Below are 22264 nucleotides of genomic sequence, written 5' to 3' on the forward strand. Positions count from 1 at the left end.
TTGGAGTATACTTCCGAAGCTGCGACACGTGAAATACGTCGTGCAGGTTCGAAAGATGAGGCAGTAGAGCCATCCGATACGCCACCGGTCCAACCCTCTCAAGAATCTGAAATGGATCGATGTATCGAGGATTCAGCTTCTTCATCTTAATTGCTCTACCTACTCCTGTTGTCGGAGTAACCTTAAGGAAAGCATGATCTCCTTCCTCAAACTCTAAAGGTTCCGCCTCTGATCGGTGTAACTCTTCTGACAGCTCTGAGCAGTGAGCATCCTATCTCTGATTTTCTTAACTTGTTCAGTAGTTTCAGCTATCATCTTAGGCCCCAACAAGCTTTTCTCCCCAGCTTCATATAAGCATAGTGGAGATTGAAACTTTCTCCTATACATAGCCTTATACGGAGCCATTCCAATGCTCACATGGTAGCTATTATTGTACGCAAACTCTACTAGCGGCATATACTGATCCGAGCTCGCCGGCTGGTCCAAAACACAAGCCCTCAACATGTCCTCTAGGGTTTGAATTGTCCTCTCAGATTGACCATCAGTTTGAGGATGATAAGTCATACTCAAGCTTAATCGGGTTTCGAAAGCTTTCTGAAATGCACCTCAGAACCTTGAAGTGAAACGGGAATCTCTGTCGAAAATTATAGTAGTAGGCACACCATGAAGTCTCACAATCTCCTTTATATACAGGCATGCTAACTCCTCAAGAGTATAGTTCATCCAAATGGGTAGAAAGTGAGCCGAGACAGCATCAAAACCGGTCCTAGTCCTCGACAACCCCGACACAAAATCCATTGCAATGCTCTCCCACTTCCATTGCGGAACCTCCAAGGGTTGCAACGTCCCGGAAGGTCTCTGGTGTTCAATCTTCACCTTTTAAAAAGTTAAGCACTTTGAGACATATTCCGCCACATCATTTTGCATACCAGGCCACCAGAATATAGCCTTTAGATCGTTGTACATCTTAGTACTCCCAGGGTGAGTAGAGAATCCGCTTTTGTGTGCTTCCTTCAAGATATCTTGCCGTAAGGTCCCAACATCCGGCACAATGATCCTACCCTTGAATCTCCACAGCCCATCCTGATCCCATGACACTCTCCACTGCTTCCCTTGCTCAATAGCTGGCAACACCTTCGGTAACATGTCGTCGTTTTGATGAGCCTTTAGGAGTTCGGATTTAAAATCACTTGAGATTTGTAACCGACTCAAACATAGAGTTCCAGCCACTTCTTGAATACCAATCTTCAGACTCTCAAATGCCTTGAGCAACTCCTCTTCTCGAAGCATCATCTGAGCAGTATACAATGGCTTCCGACTTAATGCATCTGCCACAACATTCGCTTTTCCCCGATGGTAATTCAACTCAAAGTCGTAGTCTTTCAATAACTCCATCCACCTCCTCTGCTGCATATTAAGCTCTTTATGATCAAATAGGTATTTTAAGCTCTTGTGATCAGAGAAAACTCGGAACTTAACCTCATAGAGATAATGCCTCCACATCTTTAGTGCAAACACAACTGTAGCAAGTTCTTGGTCATGCATTGGGTCATTAACTTCATGAGGTCTCAATTGTTGTGAGGCATACGCCACCACATTCTGGTGCTGCATCAACATGCACCCCAGACCCTTTAGTGAGGCATCATAATACACTTCGAATGGTTCATTCGGCTCGGGTAACACCAACACATGCGCGGTAGTCAACTTTTTCTTCCACGCTTGAAAGCTCTCCTCACACTCAGAAGTTCAAACAAATGGCGCGTCCTTACGGGTTAACTTTGTCAATGGCAAAGCTATTTGCGAGAAACCTTTGATGAATCTCCGATAGTAGCCAGCTAAGCCCAGAAAGCTCCTTATCTCAGTTATTGAGGTCGGTCGCCCCCACTCCATCATTGCTTCCACCTTAGAAGGATCTACTGCTATCCCCTGTTTACTCACCACATGGCCAAGAAACTTCACCTCGTCTTTCCAGAATTCATATTTAGACAGTTTCAGATAGATTTTTCTTTCCTTTAGTATCTGCAACACAGTCCTCAAGTGTTCTGCATGCTCTTCTTCAGTCTTGAAGTAAATCAGTATATCATCAATGAAGACAACAACGAATTTATCCAGAAACAAACGGAAAATTCTGTTCATATAATCCATAAACACTGCAGGAGCGTTTGTCAACCCAAAAGATATTACAGTGTACTCGTAATGACCATAACAAGTCCTGAAAGCGGTCTTAGGAATGTCCTCATCTCTCACCCTTATCTGGTGATAACCGGATCGCAAATCAATCTTGGAGAAAATCTCGGCTCCTTGTAACTGATCCATGAGATCGGCAATCCTCGACAGTGGGTACTTATTCTTTATTGTGACCTTTTTCAGTTGCCTATAATCTACATAGAGCCGCATACTCCCGTCTTTTTTCTTCACCAGTAACACCAGCGCTCCATCCTTGAACCTGTTTCGGTAGAGGTGAAGCGTTATGTCCACCAGTCTTAACCACTTAATCAGTCGACACTTTTGACACAGACACCTAGAAACTCCTTTAGACATAAATGGTTCCATGCTGAAAATATGCGCGACATACGTGTCAACCCTTTCAAAGAATTTAGGTTTTAAACCCCCCGACCATTGTTATCCCTCTCATACATCCATAAACGATGACTCAGAATCATATCGAAACACACATCCTATAATTCAATGAACAACAGAAATTATTTAAGTTTTTAGAAAATTTGGCAGAGTATCCCCTATAATTAGAATCTCTCGTTGAATACAATTGTCAACTTATGACATGCCAAACACATAGTGAACAATTTAAACGATAATTCATAGAATTCTCCTTAATTAAGCAACATCCATCAAATAAAAACAATAGTTTTTACATAGGAAACAGCTATATGCATAAATCATTAAAATACAGGCAGTCAGTAAAACATCAAATCCTAATCGTTTTAGTGCGCAACCCCCTTATAACTCTACAATTTTCTAACAAACAATGATTTCGAGAAGGTGCCACTACGTGACCTTCTCCCACTTCCGTCCTAAAATTCTATCCGAGGAAAAATAAGTCCAACATAAAATTTAAACAATTCATCATATTCAGACATAAAAAACCAACATGGAATGTTATTGCACAGACAACAAAAGAAGGAAACTCCTTTTGAGCTCAGAGGCAATTGCACTGTCCTAACAAAAAGATTACTTATAAAATTCACAAGGTAAAACTAATTCAATAAGTAATTTAAAAAATATATAAAACTCTTTCTTCTAATTAATTAAAACCTAATTCTTAATTCAACCAAACTAACAAGAGGCTTGACAAATTTAATTTTCACATACCTAACATTAACACAACTCCTCCTAATAACATACTTCATTAAGCAAATTTAACCATTGATTTAACAACTAACCCTAACAAAACGTTAAACTAATAAAATAGTATAAAAACTATAATAACCATAACAACAAACCAATTTGATGATAGCGGCTACAGTCTCTCCTTGATATCGTGGTGACAGAGGTGGTGGCAACGGCAACATGAACCTCAATCGCGACGGAAGATGAGACGGGGACAATAGCAGCAGCAGCAGATTTGCCGAGCACGTGTAGCGGCAGGGATAACGGGTGCTTCTTCCTCGGTGACGACGTCTACGGCAAGCTCTGGCAGTGACCACATTGACGGCTGCCTACGGAGGTGCTGTGAGCAAATGAGGAGAGAGAAAGAGAAGAGAGAGAATGGATTCATAAAGTGAGGGGAAAGGGCTTCGCGTTTTGAATTTTGCCCAAAATTTACCGTTAGAATAATCCTACGGTAACGTTATTCGCGTGCCCAAAACGCAACGTTTTACTATATAACGTTACCGTCGGATCTAACCTCCGGTAAATCCACGATAGTATCGCGCCGAAACTTATTTTCTTTCTACCAAATATTACCGTCGACGTTACCGTCGAAAACAATGTTCCGATGGTGATAATTTCAGGTGACGAATTTATTAGAAAATCCAACAGAAAACTCGCGGTTAACGTCCAACACTAAATTCGACAGTATTTAGCATTTTTTTTATAGTGGGTTGAATTATATGTACTTAAGAATCTTTTAAGCACCTAGTTTGACCCTCTAACTTATTATGAATAATGCTAATTATTATTTTATAAACTTGTAGTCAATGAAGTGTAAATTTATGCCAACTCCCAACCATGTGTCTTTTAAAACACTAGATAAAGACCTATGCATATGCATTTTCAGCCATTCTAGATCCTTCATAAATTGAGTTAATACTATCATCATTGTTGATTAATGATCGCACATCTAATATTTTTATTTTGTTTGACACAGCAAAGAGTTTGTGGTAATAGGAACAACCAAAGCTAGTAGAAAAGACTTTGATAATTTTGTACCGCATTATGAAAAGGAAAATATGTAGTTAAGCCCCACTTTGATTCTTGAGATTAGCGAGTTGTACTGATTTAGTCTTTGACTTTCTAATTGCTATAATCTGGTCTCCCAAATTAAAAAAAGTGAGTCCATCAATGTAGTTATTCGTGTATTTTCTGTAACCAGAATTCAACGTCGTTAGTGACGTAACTCAAGTCTTGCTACACCGAACATATTAAAACGACGTCATACGTGTTTTGATGCTCAAGAAGACATTAAACGACGTCGTTTGAAGGTTATGACAAGGAACTTGGTTATGACAAGATTGTTCAAACTCTCAAACGACATAGTTTAACGCCTTCTTTAGCGTCAAAACACGTACGACATCGTTTTAATATGTCTATCGTGGCAAGGCTTGAGTCACGCCACTAACGACGTTGAGTTTCGGCGACGAGAAGTACACAAGAGACTACATTAATTTGATTATAGGGGACCAAATTGTAACAATTAAAAAATTAGGGACTAAATTAGTACAATTCACCAGTCTCACAGAGACTAAAGTGAGACTTAATTCTTCTTATTAAGAGATTCTATCATTAAATATAAATGATCGTATTATTATTTTGACTCATGATTGTATTAGGATTAAGATTAACAATGGACGTTTTATATTATTTTTAATTGTTCATGATGTTGATAAAAATATAATGATGAATAATAAAATAAAGAGTAGATTTTAAAATAAAATAATATTTGAAGGGTTAATTAATAAATAATATTTTAAAAAATTATTTAAAAATTTTTTAAAAATATTTTGTTATTAAGACGATTTAATAGCCTAAACATTATTAGACCATCTAATCTTTTTGTCTACTTTCATATGGTTAGGTAACAAATTTGCTATTTTTGATATTGAAACGGATCCTAACTCCAAAAAATAACAAACGGCTAGATATAAATTAAGATGAATACTCACATGTAATTGTCTAAATAATTGAAAATAATTAAATATTTTGACATATTTAACTAAATTACCATTTAAAGATTTTTCAACTATCAACTTTGTGAAAAGATACTTATAAGTTTCCACATAAACTAGATACCATATATCAGTTTCTATGGCCCAAGTATCCGAAAACAAAGATATCAAGCCCCATCCCCGTAGCAGAACCCGTTTGAGGTAAATAGGTTTACTGATTAGCATACATAGATACATGTTAACATAAATAATAAGCATTCTTCAAAAATAATAATAATAATAAGCAGCGCAGAAGCTATAATAATAAATAAGCAAACATAGGTGCAGCTAGCACAAAACTCTACCCCCCAAGTAAAAATAACTGCACAAAATTCTTGTGGCAATCACTATGGCTATGCACCTATCTCACCATCACCATTAACATGTAAATGATAAGACAAGAAAAGAAGCCAGAATCCGAGTGAGAGAACTTAGCAAAGAGAGAACTAGTGTTGAACTTGCATTTGGTAGCCAAGGATATGCATCTGGAGGTGGCATGACACAGTTGTCTCCATTGAAATAGATCCTTCTTGGGAATGCCCATCCTTTATCAAATGTGAAGCTTGATTTGTCTTTCCTAAATAACAGTTCTGATTGCACATTCCCAACTGCTCCAGCTGAAACCAACAAATCATTGTAGAACTTCACACCCCACAGCATACCTGTATCATCTGCAAAACCCATACATAATCCTAAAATAATTATCATATAATAATTGGTATATATATACATTTTCTTCATAAGATCATGTAGGAACTATGTTGCATAGGTACACATATGGTATCAATACTAAGTACAAATACAATTACAGGACAAGTTAGAAGTATTAGTTTGTTTCATTCAGAAGAAACTTAAATAGTTTAGCCACAAGAATTTATGTTTTCTAAGTATTGGTATTTAGGTAAGGATTCTTTATTATTGTTAGAATATCTTTAGGATATTATATATTAATATAATACCTAAGTATATCTCGTATTGATTTTATATTTATTTAGTTTGACATTCGAACATCGTCTGAATATACCCTAACAAGTACAGGACAAGCACCAAGAAAGAACCCGATACAAGTTCGAGAAACCATCTAGGAGATTAGGACTATGATCATGTAAGATAGAAAAACTTACTTAAGCCCTCATAAGGTGTCAGTGGCTTGTAGTTAAAGCTGAAAACCTGTGTCACATTGTCAAAATTGGGATGCTGAACAACAAGGTTCCATTGTGAATAGTTCATTCTGTAATTGAAATTTGTGACTGTGATCTTGATCCTCCAGTACTCTTTGTATTGGAGCTTGACGTGCCAGTGCACTCGAATCGGACACATATGGCTTGTACACTGAACTAGAGGTGGATTCAAAGCTCTGCTTGGTGGTGAAACGACTGAAGCTAAATGCGGAGACTTTGGACTGCGAAAACAAATTGTAAAGGATACATCAGAAGAAGTAGTCTAAAGATTTTCATTTCTTTTAAACCAATAAAGGTAAGTAAGAACTTACTCTACACAGCTTCCAGGTTCTGTTTTGTTTTGACAGCCACAGGTACAAGTTGGGCAATTGACTATTGTATTATTATAGAATGATGAGAGAGAAACACAGCAAGTTGGAGTCTTTTGAGCCAGGAATTGAGAATATGTGCAGGTAACATTCCAAGTCACTGCAACACAAGAAGTAGGTTAAGCTAAATAGAATAAACCGATCTGATATTCATAAAACAATGCTAGAAAGAAAAAGAGAAGCAATTGCTGCAAGTTGTATCACATTGACAAAAGCGGTTTGGAAAAGATAGAACTAGAATGATTGCACAAATTGTCAAAATAGAAACAAACAACAACAACAACAACAAAGCCTTGTCCCACTAAGTGGGGTCGGCTACATGAATCAAACGACGCCATTGTGCTCTGTCATGTATCATGTCTTATATAACTTGTCAAAATAGAAAACTTTCTTCAATTTTCTAAGACACATAACTAAGTATAATCTAACATGTACAAGTCTTATATCTAGATGTTGGTATTGTCAACTTAGTTTAGAACAAAACATGTACTCCTTTCGTTCTCTTTTATCTTTCACTGTCATTTTCTGATACACTCTTGGATCAACCAATGTAGACACAAATTGTATCCAAAAAACTGCAGTGACAGATAATTTGGAATAAAAGGAGTATGTGGCCCTATGCAGAATTCCCAAGTCAATGCATATTTTTTAAGTAACTTACTCATGGCTTGAGTGGTTCTCCTCTTGTCATTGGTGCTAAATTTTGTTGGCCTCACAATCTTTGCAGGGCCACAAGTATAACCTGGACCGGGCACTCTCAAGGTGAAATTTTTTGGCACTCTAACAGTTTTGTTAGTTGTTCCAGCCGAACCGACAATGAGTTGGAACGAAGCAACTGCAGTTTCAGGGTCCTGAGCCCACGCATTCAAGACGCCGCCTTTGCAGCAATTTGCTACCTGCTGATTGTAAGGTGCTCCTGGCAGTAAATCCACTACAGTTGGATCTTTCTTGCAGCAATGTGGGATGCTCCCTTTGAACCTTGAACAATCCCCTTGTTCTGTGGTTTGGCCTCCAAGCATGTTCCAAATTACTTCCCTTTTCGCCCATGTCCACCCTAAGGTCCATCCCGGCGCCTGGATATGGCGATATTGTTGAAAGTTGTACATTGTAACAACAGCCTGTATTAACATTAGTTTTTAACCAATCAGCATCACCTTTTAGGTCTTTCATCAAACATGGCATGTGCAAAATTGTAGATTCATCATGCCAGCAGATAGAACTGTAGCGATTTCTGATTAAGAAACAAGTGATGACTTACAATATAGCCATCTCCAGTCCAGGTTATGACATCCCATTTGATTGTTATATTGGCAGTTGGATCAAGTGCATCATAAGCTTCTACACATTAAAAAAGCAACAACATGTTAGGAATTAAGGTAGTAAGAGCAATGTGGAAGCTAAAACATAAAGAACAAAATGACACAAAAGAGTTTATATGGTTCGGCTTAACGCCCACGTCCACGGACAAAGGCAACAAACAAATATGTTACTATGAAATATGAAGAAAATACAAAATAGGTGATAACTCCACTTAAACCAAAATCTCTAATGAGATACCAAACTAATAGGCTTAACGCCTATGTCGACGGACAAAGACAACAAACAAATAAGAAAATACAAAATAGGTGATAACTTCACCTAAACCAAAATCTCTAATAAGATATTAAAGTGACAAACAACCCACTTGTGTCGTTTTCTTCGTTACATTTTCGCTTCCGCGTCACTCTTACTACCTTAATTCCTAACACAACAGACTTATAGTCACAGAATGATTGAAGCAAATAATTTTACTAAATATTTGTGTCCATCCATGCCCTTAATCCCTTCGTTTTTCCCTCTTCATTTAAAAGGTGGTAAGCTCAACTAGTGCATTGGGTTTGTGAAAAGGTGGAAAATGGAAGTAAAAACAGTAACACTGAAGTGTGAGAACACCAGCATTTCAAAGGTGAAGTAAGAGGATTGAAAGCAGTACCTGTGGAAGTGAATGTGGTGCAAGAGAACAGTAACAGGAGTAAGGTTGCTACAACAGATCCACTGGTACCGGTAGGTAACCAAAGAGGCTTCATTTCTTGGTTCAAACACTTTTCTTTTCTTGCTCTCAAGATCTGAAGAAGCTTAAAAAAATCTGTACTTTGAGCTTTTTGATGTTGGAGTTCAACAAAGGTGATGGAACGCACTGCATTCCATTATTGCACTCTTCTAAGTTCTAATATTTATATAAAAAACAGGCTTTTCAGACGATTTCTTTTTTAAAATATTGGCTGTGATTATGACATAGTTGTGGATTTTATTATGATATTGGAATCATTTATGAGGGAGATTTAAAAAATTTGAGCTTCAGCTGCAATAAGTCTCAAATTTTGTTATCTCCCTTACAAATTGCTATCACCATACTTCTAAATTATTCCTATATTTTCTTCTTTTTTGATATTTTTTGTTGTTGTTTTGCTATTGTCTACAAATAGCAGAGCGCAATTTCTACTCCAATATTACAGTAAAACACACAACTGTATTATAATCACATATTACACCAAATATTATTTAATATTTAAAAAGTTAATCCTTTTCAGATGTCAAATATCAATAATACCCTTATCAGTCATATTATCAGATTTTCTCACTTTTTTTGAAGGGAAAAAAAGGTCAGAAAAGTTTCCCATGGAAAGGTCATTTTAGATGGTGAAATTAACTCATTATTTAGAACATTAATTTGCTTGGGCATATGTTTCAAAATTTTTGTAAGTTTGTTGTTAGCATTTTTTTTCCTGTCTTCTGATTGGGAGATAACATTGGACGAATAAAACATAATGAGACAGAGAAGGATCATGTGATATGGAGGAAGAGACACTAAATTGCGCGTGTACCTCAATCAACACGATAGATAGGTTCGAATGTCACCCATATCTTAGTCACTTCTAAGAGCATGTTTGTTCTTTGTTGTAACCCACGTTTTGTCGTAAGTCGTAACGCTACTAAATACTAACACACAACATTTCTGTTAATTTTATATATTAAGCAACTTTTATATATTTACGATGACTATGAGGGATTTTTTATATTTAAATTAAATAAATATAATATGTCAGGGCCAAAATTGGTATCTTGCCCATAATTTAAAAAAACTGAAAAAGCAGCGCCTTTCTCTCAATGAGTGAAGCCCCAATTTTTTCTTTGTACACCACATTATTATCACCGCGTATAGCGTAGAACTTCTTGAGAAGAAAATTATTGCAAAAGTTAATCTTTTTCATTATAGATTTAAAACTTGAAGCTTAAGATTATGAGCTGAGGAGGACCAAGTTTTATATTTTAAATATGGATAAAGTCAGTCCTTAATTAACAAGTGATCCTGATATATGGACTTGTGACACCACTTGTATCAATCACAAATTTACATTATTATTTCTGCCTTCATTTTAAGTATCTACCACTTGAGAGTTGAGACTTGAAACTAACTTTGCTGCAGAATTAAGTCATATCATATATATGAATTACTACTTTAATTACTGACTTTCTCTCCCTGGCAAGCAAAAATAATGATATACCCAGCGCAAAAAGAACAATTATGTGGATAAAGAAAACACAAATTTGGCTCCCATATAAATTTAACAATGATTAATCATCATTGTGGTTATTGGTCTAAAGTTTAAAGAGAAAGTCTAGGGCCAGCAGATTTTGAGGTTTTTAGCCATCAATTAGCCATTAATGATGTTTTTAATGGTGTAAAATTGCATCTAATGGTGGAGAATCTTCAATTTTTCTTTGATGGTTAAGTGCTGGCCAGAATTTAACAAAAATGCTGGCTCCTAGCACTCCTCAAGTTTAAATACGAAAAATTGCAAAAGGAACTTGAATCTATAGCAATATTAAGAGTAAAGCCTGAATCTAGAACAGGGCACTAGTAGTCTAGCACCCACTTAGTCCTAAATTGAAGAACATGCTCATCCATCAAAACAAGGCACAAACAAAAGCAAAATTTTCAAGAAAGTAACCAATTCAGAAACAAGATTTTATTTTCATAACATGTTAACAGAGTATAAAAACTAACCATGAGACAATGAAAAACAATGGTTACAATTGGAAAAATCTATTCCAAAATATTTGGAGAACCCAAAATGTTGCACTAAGAATACAAAAGGACCAAAAAGCAAAGAGATGTTTTTAAGCTCTACCCATCCTTCGTTTAGGCTTCTTCACAAAACTCAACCTTATCTGTTTCAGCTTTCTCCTCTTTCTAGCCATTTTCTCCGGCAAAGTCTCTCTCTTCTTCTCCTTATTCTTCTTCTTATTCCTCTGGTCCTTCAATGCCTTCGCCTTCTTCGCATACCATGGATCAACAACATACTCCTTTGCCACCACAGTCACACCCCTCTTCTTGGCCTCGTTGAACAGAGTATTCGCCTTATCCACACGGTTCATGGAACCCAATTTCCCCATCAACAAGTCATAAGTCTTAACCCCTGGTTCACACCCATCAGCCTTCATCATCCCAAACACACTCAAAGCATGATCAACCCTTTCAATCCCACACAAAATCTTCAAGAACCCATAGTATGCCTTCTTATCGAGCGCAGCACCAAACCCCGAAGATTTCATCCTATCAATCATCTCATCACCCTCTTGCAACCTTGCAGCCTGGTACAGACTCCGGATCAGCACAAGAAACGTCGTCTCGTTCGGGGAACACCAGTACGACCCCATGTTATTGAACAATTGAACAGCCTCCTCTGTTTTCCTCATCTTACAAAGGCTACTGATCAACAAATTGAATGTTTCCACATTCCTTGGAACACCACGGGACTCCATCTCCACCAAAATCCTCTCTGCTTCCGAGTGAAAGCGAAAGGGATCTTTCTCGCGGCACAGCTTGCATGCGCAGTCCAGCATTGCGTTGAAGGCATCCACGCCAAGCTCGAACCCTCCTCTGTACATCTCTCCGGCGAGCCTCTCAGCTTCATCGAGCTTCCCCTTCACGCACCAACCTCGAATCAGCATATCACAGGTGCTTTCGTCGGGGAAGAACTCCTTAGCCAGATTCTTCACCATCTTCTCTGCGTAGCTCGCGAAACCATTTTGGCACAGCTTCGAAACGACAACGTTTAGGGACTCGCGGTCGCGCTTTAATCCGTAGTCCTTTTCCATCCGGTCGAAGAATTGGATCGCATGGGTGGCCCTGCCCGCGCGAACGAGCCGATCGATCGCGGAAGTTAGGGTTTTAGGCCCCAAAAGGGTGCCGCCTTCGACGGCGGCAGAGAGAACGTCGTGCGTGGCCTTAAAATCCTTCTTGCGACCGAGAAAGTCGACGAAGTAGGAGACAGTTTCGTCGGTGTGGTCGAATTTAGGGTTTGAGATGAGCCATCGATGGAACCCTAGCACGGTGGCGCGTGAGGCTTCGGGGGAGATGTTTAGGATTTGGAGGACGAGATTTCCAGTTGGCGTGATGTGAGAGAAGCTGAGCTGGAGGCGCTGCGAGAAGGACAGAGGGTCCGAGTCCGGGTCCTTGGTGAGCTCCGACGAGAGGGATTGAGCTATCGGATCCGGGTATTCGGGTTGTGTTTGGGTCGCATTTGAGGAGACGTTTCTGGCTGCGAAGAATGAGGGTCGATCGAAGGGGTTTCCGGGTGGGTTTGGATTGGAAGAGGGTTGTTGTGGAAGGAAATGAGGAAGGGATTTCAGTGAAGAAGATGAAAGGAATGATAGTGAAGAAGAGCGGAAGGATCGAAGGAAGAGCCTCCTAAGTTGCAGAGACTGTAATGGCGGCATTTTTCTTAGGGTTTTGGAAGCTGCTTAGTTCAGTCCTGGGTGTGAGATGAAGAAGATGATGTTGATGGAGAAGAAACCTGCACCGGAAACGGGCTTGTTGGATTGGGCTCAGCCCAATTATGTTTTACTGTCATTGGTGGACTGACAGTGAGCCCAATGGCCTAAACTCGATTAAGCAATAACGTAACAACTTATTTGGATGAGTTTCTAATAAAAGATTTAGTTATTTTTTTAAAAGATTTTATAGAAAAATAAAAATAATTTTATGTTTGAATATCTCATAAAAAAATCTTTTTATCTATTAATTATGTTTGAGTATAACGATATAAAAGTACTTTTTTATTTATTTATTACATGAAAAAAGAATTTTTAAGAAAAATATCTTTTAAAAAAGGATATAATTACAACTTCTCAAAAAAGATATTTTTTATTTTTTTAGTACTTTTAATTTTACTAATAGAATTTGTCAAACACACTAAAAAATAAAAAAAAAGATTTTTTTTAATGAAAAAAGATTTTTTATCAAAATAATGGCGCATAAACAAAAACTAATTGAGGATAAAAAAAATTAAGTTAAATTGGCCAAGTAGTTAGTTTATCCGTCCGCTTAAACAAGTGGGAGGTTTAAATTTTGTCTTGTGCATGCAGCAACCTATTGGTTAACAACAAATTCTTAAATGAAGCTCAGATATGCAACGAATCAGTTCTGTCAGACTGAAAAAGTACTCTGAAAAACAAAACAAAAATTGAGGATAAAAAGATCTAGAGAATTTATCTTTCTTGTTTTCACTCTTTGACCCAAAACCGAAGAGAAAATAAAAACCTAACAAGCTTGCAACTTTTGTAAAATTCAACTAAAAATAAAAATGACAATGGATATGATAGCATAGAATACGTTTAGTTTTTATGTTAATTTAACTTGTACAAAAAGACAAAGACAAAATCTTCCGTGTAGATGAAGAAAAGACATCTACATATGTAGATTTATGTTAGAAGAATGTTGGATGGAGAAGTATCCCATAAAAAAGACAATCTATGTGGTGAGTGCAGTTTTTACAGCAGCTGTCTCGCTGAACCGGTCACATTTTTTTGTATGTTAATTAATTAAGGTGAAGGTTAATTAGGCATTTTTTGGGGGCTTTTTGTCAATTGAGTTTTTGGAGGAAGTTATGTAAACAGGCTTCTTGTTAAAGCATACGTTTTAGTTAGGCCGAAAACTTATGCAATATAAGAAAACGGAAAGACCCAAGCATGTTAATTAGTCCATTTGTGTGTATTGCCCGTGAAACTGAAAGACCTCAACCTAGAGAGAGTTAGTTGCCTCATTATCGTGATGAATTCTTGTTGTGTCTCATTCAGTACGGAGAAAGTTTGAGATCTTATTCTTCACTATTTTCATCTTCTACGTCAATGTAATCGGAGTTATGCTGACATGGTTGCGAAGGCAGAAGTTTGTGGAAATTCGTCAGATCTGGTTTGAAAATTTTGGCACTATCGTCTGCTGCCTTCTAGGGGTGAAAGTATTAAAGCTTTTCTCTCTGCCACTATTTCAACCTGTTTGTGTGTGAATATTTCTGTCGTATAGAAGATGTCCATGGCCATGCTTTATTGAATAGATTTGCAGATCAACCAACTGGTCCACCATGAATTGAGCCTGAAATTAAATCAAGATAGTGACAAAAAGAATAAAAAAGATAGAAAATAAATAAATAATAAATAGGTAAAAGATCAAGTAACTGTTAGTGATATTATTCTACATTGGTCATTATTCTATTAAACATGGTAGAAAACTCTTAAACTCTTTCATATGAGAAGCAACAGCTTTTATTTGTGATTCTAATTAACCTACCGACATTTATCTATTATTACAAGAAATTTAAGGAACTTAATCCCAATTGGCTAAGATCCTAAAAACAGAAAGACTAGTATCTTTTAGGGGTATGAATGGTCAGGTGAAATTCGGTTTGATGTGATTTAAATTCGATTCAAAATATATAATGGGTCTATTTGTTAGATCCAAATCCGATCGTAGACCCGATGAAAACTATACATTTTTTTGCTACGATTATACTGGGTAAAAACAAGGTCGTTAATATTACATTATCTTGATACTTTCTTGTAATTTAGTGTGTGAAAATATCCAAATTTTCAAGACTTCAACTATTATTTGACATAATAAAATTCACTTAACAAAATATAACAAGAACCAACTCTTCTCTAAAATTAAGGTATAACCATAATCAATACTAATATTGTCTAATAACACCAAATATTTAAATCAATACAAATAACACAATATTATGCATTAGTCTAAAATCTTGTGTATTTTAAACATAAAACATTAACTTATAGTCATATAATGACTAATAGCACAACATATTAAGGTTTACAATATTTAAATTCCACATAAGAATAACCATCACCCTCATTAATAACGCAAAATATTAATTGTGTATGATGACCGGGCCACCGGGACGAGTTCGGATGACCCGAACTATGACACGGACCCGACCCGAAATAATGACCGGGTCTATTTTTGAGACCCTTACCCGATCCTAAACCCGGTGAAATCACAACAAATTAGCCTCTAAAGTGTTCGGAACCGGACTGTGTCTTCGGGTCGGGCCGGGCCATGCACACCCCTAGTATCTTCATTTGAATTTGGACTAACTCTGGTTTGGTTTGGTAAAACTTTTCGAAGAGATGTTTGTGCTTTTTAAAATTTCAAGCTCTTCATTTTATGTTTGGTAAATCAAAAAGACCATGTATTTGTACTTGCAGCTTTTAAAAGATCAGAGTGCTTTTGAAAGTATCTAAAATAAAAAAATGGATCCTCTCAATTTTTTTTAACAATTGAGGAAATAAAGTGTGATATCTCACCATTAATTGTTATAAGTGGGATCAAGAAAAAACATGAGAGAGAGTGCATTGAAGGGTTATAGATCACACTTTACTCTCTCAATTTTTTTTCAACAATTGAGAGAATCCATTTCCCCTAAAATAAAACTTTTTAAAGTTGATTTGTGTTTTTCAAAATTTAAAAATCTAATATAACTTCATATGTTAATTGATTTTCAAATTTAATACTTACATTTATGTATATTATAATATTTTTAAATTTTAAAAGATATTTTACCAAACGTAATTGATGTTGCTTATGTTTATTGAAAACTATTTTTAATTTAATTGACCAAACATAAATGTTACAATTTTTAAAAAATTATCTTTTAAAAATTAATTTTTATAAACTATTTTTAAAAAATAAAAATTTTACCAAACTAAAATTTTATCCGTCTAAAAATTACCTATGATTAGACAATAGAGATTTAAATTTAAGTTTTTCTTTGTGTAAAACAAATATTTAGTACCATGAAGTTAGTAAATCAATTTACTAATAATAGAAAAATAACATTTGAAGTGTATAAAATGTTAAAAAATAAAATCTTTTGTTTGAACTAAAATATATTTATTTTTACAAATAAGATATGATAAGATATGAGATTTAGAATATAAGTATAATTAAAACAGAGTTAAAATACTAGCTTTTATCATCCGTTTTTGCATTCTTATAATTCATATCCATTATTATTAGGATAAAAAACTTATATAAATTAAACCAATGCTAATATTACATAAATCATCCGAATTAAATAACGTTATATAATTATCTCAAATCATACTTCTATATAAATCGAATTATAATATAGTAGTAAATCAAAATACTTGATTTCGAATTACATAAAACATTGTTTAAAGTATAAATTGAATTGGTTAAATTTAAATTATACATTATAGTACTAAATTGAATCAATGTGATTCGAATTAGTATAGAATAATGTAAAACGAATAAACTTGATTCGATTTACTACTTGTATTAGATTATTATTTATTTATTCTATATTAACTTTAAAATATAAATAAATAATAAATAGTGTTAACAGGGCCTAATTCGAAAGATTGATGAGTTAAGAAAATCCGAGAGAAAAAAGGACAACGTCGATGAACCACAAAAAAAATATATGATAAGCAAGGGGGTACAAAAGTTAGACCTCAGATTAAGGAGCGAACAAAAAAAATCGAAAAAAATTGTTGTCAAGTCAGATGAAATTTTTTTTTACCGAGACTGACAATAGCAATAAAGAATTGTGTCATTCGGAGAACCAAGGCTCAACATCTTAAAAAAAAATAAATGTTTCTTTGTCTTGATATTGAGTGTTGAATGGCACCAAAAATTTTCAGGAAAGACAAGTTTGAATGATATTTTATTTTAGAATTATTTTTATATTCTTTCCTTTTGTGACTAGATTTGTATGAGTGCAATTATTCATTATATTATATAATAATTGAATGACTTGGTGTGTGTAGTCGTGATCTCCAAGAAGAAGTTGTCGATGCTAGTATTGAAACGTAAGTGTATTTACTAATTATTGATGTTACACCTTACCTATACGATATATACACTAGTATTGGAATGAATAAGTTTTATTTGTATCATTTTGGATGTGTTTCAGCAATTACATCTGTAATATTATGTAATTTTAGATGTGTTTCTGTTATATTATATTGAGCTAAAAAACTTAGTGTGTGTAGTCATGAACTCCAAGAAGAAATTATTATTGATTGTAGAGTACCTAGTCCTGTGAGCAACGAAGAACACTATGTTGTCAATGCTAGTATTAAAAAGTAAGTAATTATTGCTCTTAATTAACCTATACGATATGTACACTAGTATTAGAATGAATAAATATTATTCTGTAATTTGGATGTGTTTCAATAATTACTTGTGGACCAATGTAATTTTAGATGTATTTACATAAGTCTATTTCTATTATACTATATTGAGATAAAGTACTTAGTATGTGTAGTCATGAGCTCCAAGAAAAAATTGTTGCTGATTGTGGAGCACCTAGTCTCGTGAGCAACGAAAAGCACCATGTTGTCAATGAATCGGGTGTAAAGTAAGTATATGTACTAATTATTGTTGTTTCAATTTAGGTATACAATATGTACACTAGTATTGAAGCTGTTGTAATGTGAATTTATTTGGATTGACTATTTATTTTTTTATTTGGAGTGTGCAGGACATCAAAGCGTTTAGATATAGTTGTGTATTTCGAACCCCACAAAAGTGTGAATAATATAGAAAGCGGCGAGGTTAATCATGGAATACCCCAAGATGATGCTGAAGAGTGCAATAGGCTTTCCTCGAAACCCACATCTGTCAATAACACTCCACTAACGCCTGCTCCAGTTATAATCCCACCCGATTTTAATGAAGATGTAAAAGAAAAGGTGTACAAATGGGTAATAGATGACAGCAATTCATTGGATAAAGTTATCATGTGATACCGAATACACTATAGGTTGGACCTAATACGAAGATATTTGAAGACATTAAAAAGGAGGGAATTGGTCGACAGTCGGGTAAAAAATCTAACAAATAATAGTTATGTATATAGGATTTTAACCTACTTTTGTTATTATTTTTTGTTTTTCCCCTTATGCTTTTATGCATGTGCAGGTGATAGAGTGTATGTGTGCCATCTTTAATGAGCTCACAGTTAAGAAGTTTCAAGAAGAATTCTACTGTATTAACCCAATGATACTAGTACGATGAACACATATCAATGCTATTTTTTACTTGTGTTTACACCGATACACTTAGTAATAAACTAATACGGACTAAATGTGTACAGGAATGTGTTATGACACTTATGAATGTTGAAAATTTTGAGGACAAACACAACTCAGAGTATGTGGGATTAGTTGAAAGGTGGGAGAACGAGATCTGTTTGTTCAACAAGGTAGCGGCGGCCAAGAGACATACTGTATATGTTCAAAAATTTTACATCCGACAACTATAAAGTTTTTTGTGCATCCCTTTATATCTTTATAAGAGTATTGAAAAATATAACCTAACCATGATGCGGTTCTTTGTACCCATCTGCCTAGATAATCATTGGTGGTTGTATGCTTTTCATCCAAAAAATTCGATATTCTTTGTTCTTGACTCTCTATTTAGACCCCTCTTAGTGATCATAGGATGAAAGTGGATGAATATTCGGTAAGTATAAACACAGTCAATACAAATTTCAATCATGTCCAATTAAGACCAATAACCAATTGCATCTGAATAATTTTGGTGTGTCCTCTTATATACAGGCCAAGCTTATTAACGAGTTAGCCCAACTTACTTTTTCATGGTACAAAGTTGAGGACGAGGGCATAGAAAAGCCCCTTTATGTGGAGGTTCCGATTCAACCAAACAAATATGTTTCAATGTGATGTATTATTTTATTGACTATCAACACGAAATTATATTGAAACATATTTGATTTTCTCTTGATTGATAGTTATAACTGCGGAGTTTTTGTCGTTAAATTCATGGACTCATGGGATCCAAAAACTCTTGACATGGATGATTATGTTGTGCCAGTTTGGACAACGGTAGGTCATACATCCATTTAAAATAATATTTCGAATATTTTTTATGATATTATTGTTTGGTGATATTGAAAATTAATGCATGCAGAAAGACATGACTAGAATGAAAAAAAAGTACCTACTAGACATCGTGATACCGTGGAGGCTGTTGCCCATGCCCTTTTACGTCGTGCGCCTCAGAAATAAAAGAAAAGAGTTGAGAGATCCTTGGACTGCGCCAAACACTTCTGAGCTAACAAGAAGAACAGAAGAGGCAGCATGCAGGAGGGCCAATAGGAGTAACAGAAAAATATAACAATGTTCAAATATAATTAGCTTTTAAAATGGACATATTTTGCTCTTTAATTTAGGATATCATCTCTTTATTTTTCATGTAGTAAAGAGACTCAATTAGTCTTAGTTATTTTGCTACATTTTTCTTTTTTGTTAATCGTTCATTCATTGTTCATAAATTACACTTGGTTATAGCAGATAAAATTTATTGCAAATGCCAACTAGATTGACTTGCAACACATCCAGAACAATTTTCCTTCTTCATCTCTTGCATAATATAAGAAATTGTGTACAGAATTTAAGTATTATGTATGTACTTCATTTTTATAAAAAGTTGTGTTCATAATATAGTGGATGTTTAAAAACTAAAATGAATAGAATTCAATTTACGAGATTTGAGATGAGTATAAAAGTAAACTGAATTCAATTTAATACTGGTACGATTCAATTTACTTATTTTTTTACTCATATTTGATTCTTGGAATTTATATATAAAAAAACCTTGAGACATGCCGTCCTCTAAATGAATTTTCACGTGATTTTTTTAGTTTCACAATTTATTAATCATTTAATTGAGGAAGAAAGGATTTTTGCAGTTCCATTCAAATATTATTAGTTATCAAAATGGATATATTTTGCTCTTTCATCTAGGATGTTATCTCTTTATTTTTTATGTTGTTAGGATACACAATTAACCTTAAATATTTTGCTATGTTTATCTTTTTGTTAATTGTTCATTCGTTGTGCATAAATTACACTTTGTTATAGCAGGTAAAATTTTTTTTCAAACGCTAACTAGATTGACTTGGAACACATCCAAAATAATATCCGATCTTTTAAATTAGTTTCTGTGCACATCTAAAACTCATTCTTTTGAACCAATGAACCTAGCCTTTACAACTATTAAGTAATATAACATAATTAAAGTCCTCTATATTAATTAAACAAATTGCAATTTAAAAAATGAGTAATATACTCTACCCTTTTACTACACATCAAAAATAATATTCTTTTCTACAAAAAAAATAGAACACATCCAAATTTTATAAATACAAATGAAATTGTCAACGAATAAAAAATAAAATCAGGGTACACCCGTTCACTTGATAAATTAAAAAACTAATTTATATTCTACCAATTTTACCATTCAATCTCATTTACAATAAAAAATACAAAAAATAATCTTTAAAATTTTTGAATTTTTTTCGTGGCTATGTTTTACAAACAAATATTTTCTCAATATTATTATTGGTGCTCTTTGTTAAGTTTTAATTTTTATCAATTTTTTATTTATTTTTCTTGTTAATAGTATAAATATTTTTTGTTTAGAGTTTTTTATGTTCACTTATATATATTATTGTATTTTTTAATAAAATTTTCGGTATTCATTCAAACAAATTATAACTAAAAGAGTATTAAATTTTAAGACATAAATTTAAATTCTTTTCAAAAGAAATTATAGTTAAAGAGTATTAAAATAATATAATTTTGAATGATATAAATTTATGTCTTTTCTAGTAATTTTTATCTAAACATAATTTTGAATGATGTAATCCAAACAATATTCATTTTATTATAATCCATTTTGATACAAAATTCTTAAACACAAATCACGTTAACACTAACTTACTTTTTATCAAAATCAAGTTTGTAAAATCAATTTTATACAAATTCTAGTTTGCAAACTCTAATCCAAACACACAGTTTTTTTTTTATTTTAGACCAAAACCAAATTAAACTTCTCTAATTTTATTTGTATAAAAGTATGGATTATGATTATGATTATAATGCTGCAATGCATATTATTTGTATAGAAGTTAGATGAAGATTGCGGCTTCGTTAAGTAGGCAATGAAGAATCTAAACAACGTGAACAATGGGCTGAAAATTTGGCCTAATAAAATTAAAAAAAGTACTCCATCCAAATTGTCTAACCAAAAACCTCAATTCAGTAATTTAAAAATTTTAACATCCACAAGGATCCTCATCGGCGTCGCTCTCCTCCAAACCGGAAACGAATGGCCGTTGGAATCCTCCTCGCCATTGTTACTTGGGTTGCCACACACTGCCACCGGTGTCGCTCACCCCTAATAAAAATAATCATCCACTTAAGAATAAAAATAATCATCCGCATACCTAATGAATTGAACATCCAGCATACTAAACTCAATCCAATCAAAATAATCACCCACATAAGAATTAAAATAATCGTATGCATACCTGCTAAAATAACCATCTTAAACTAGCCATTGAAATGACTTCACTGAAAGGCCGTGTTGAAAACGACGCAATGACTAATAAACGATGAATTATAATGAGTTATGGACAACATCCCCAGCAACGACAGCAGGACCAGGAACGAACTCCGATCACACACTCTACAATCCCAACAACAATTACCTTCAACTTCAGATCTGGATCACCGCCGCACAGCTCTAGAGAAGCACAAACTGCAAGACGAAAGGATGATAAAGGCTAGGAGTGGGAGGTCGAATGGAGCCACGTCCCTCTGTCAAAAATGCTCCTCGCCGGCAATCTTATCGTGACTGCCATGACCAGAAAAGGATGATAGGCACTAACTCCATATGCATGAGGAGAAGTTCTCACTAATAGGGGTGATGGGTTAGGGAACAGATTTTGGCGGTGCGGCGAGAGGCTATAGCGGCGTTGATACGGCTAGCGGGGGTGCAGCGGCGGGAGATGAGGACCAGAGATTGATGATAGCGAGGACATGTATTGGAGGTTATGGTGAGATTAGGAATAATCGTATATAATGTAAATGCATTTAAATATTAATCCTAATTTTTCAAATTTTAATATTTAATATTAGAGAATCATTAGAATCAATTTAG

The 22264-nt window shown here is 34.7% G+C and overlaps 2 protein-coding genes across 4 annotated transcripts; both read right to left on the reverse strand.

The window, feature by feature from the left end:
• Positions 1-5589: 5589 nt before the first annotated feature.
• LOC107468837 (protein COBRA) lies at positions 5590-9176 on the reverse strand. Of its 3 annotated transcripts, none has more exons than XM_052257671.1 (6): positions 8906-9176; positions 8192-8268; positions 7595-8051; positions 6877-7033; positions 6509-6786; positions 5590-6076 (listed from the first exon to the last, which is right to left on the reverse strand). In XM_052257671.1, the coding sequence occupies exons 1-6, from the start codon at positions 8997-8999 to the stop codon at positions 5763-5765; spliced, it is 1377 nt and encodes a 458-aa protein (XP_052113631.1). In that variant the 5' UTR covers positions 9000-9176; the 3' UTR covers positions 5590-5762. The 3 variants fall into 3 exon arrangements, with proteins under 3 accessions (XP_052113631.1, XP_052113628.1, XP_015943699.1); XM_052257668.1 differs by having other exon boundaries at positions 8192-8271; positions 8906-9172; XM_016088213.3 differs by having other exon boundaries at positions 5590-6055; positions 8192-8271; positions 8906-9165.
• Positions 9177-10909: 1733 nt separating this feature from the next.
• On the reverse strand, positions 10910-12756 carry LOC107468828 (pentatricopeptide repeat-containing protein PNM1, mitochondrial). The gene has a single exon (XM_016088206.3). It carries the CDS (start codon positions 12694-12696, stop codon positions 11095-11097), a length of 1602 nt encoding a protein of 533 aa, XP_015943692.1. The 5' UTR covers positions 12697-12756; the 3' UTR covers positions 10910-11094.
• Positions 12757-22264: the final 9508 nt, after the last annotated feature.

This window comes from Arachis duranensis, chromosome 1 (genome assembly GCF_000817695.3).
Source record: "Arachis duranensis cultivar V14167 chromosome 1, aradu.V14167.gnm2.J7QH, whole genome shotgun sequence".
In the NCBI taxonomy this organism is placed as follows: Eukaryota; Viridiplantae; Streptophyta; class Magnoliopsida; order Fabales; family Fabaceae; genus Arachis; species Arachis duranensis.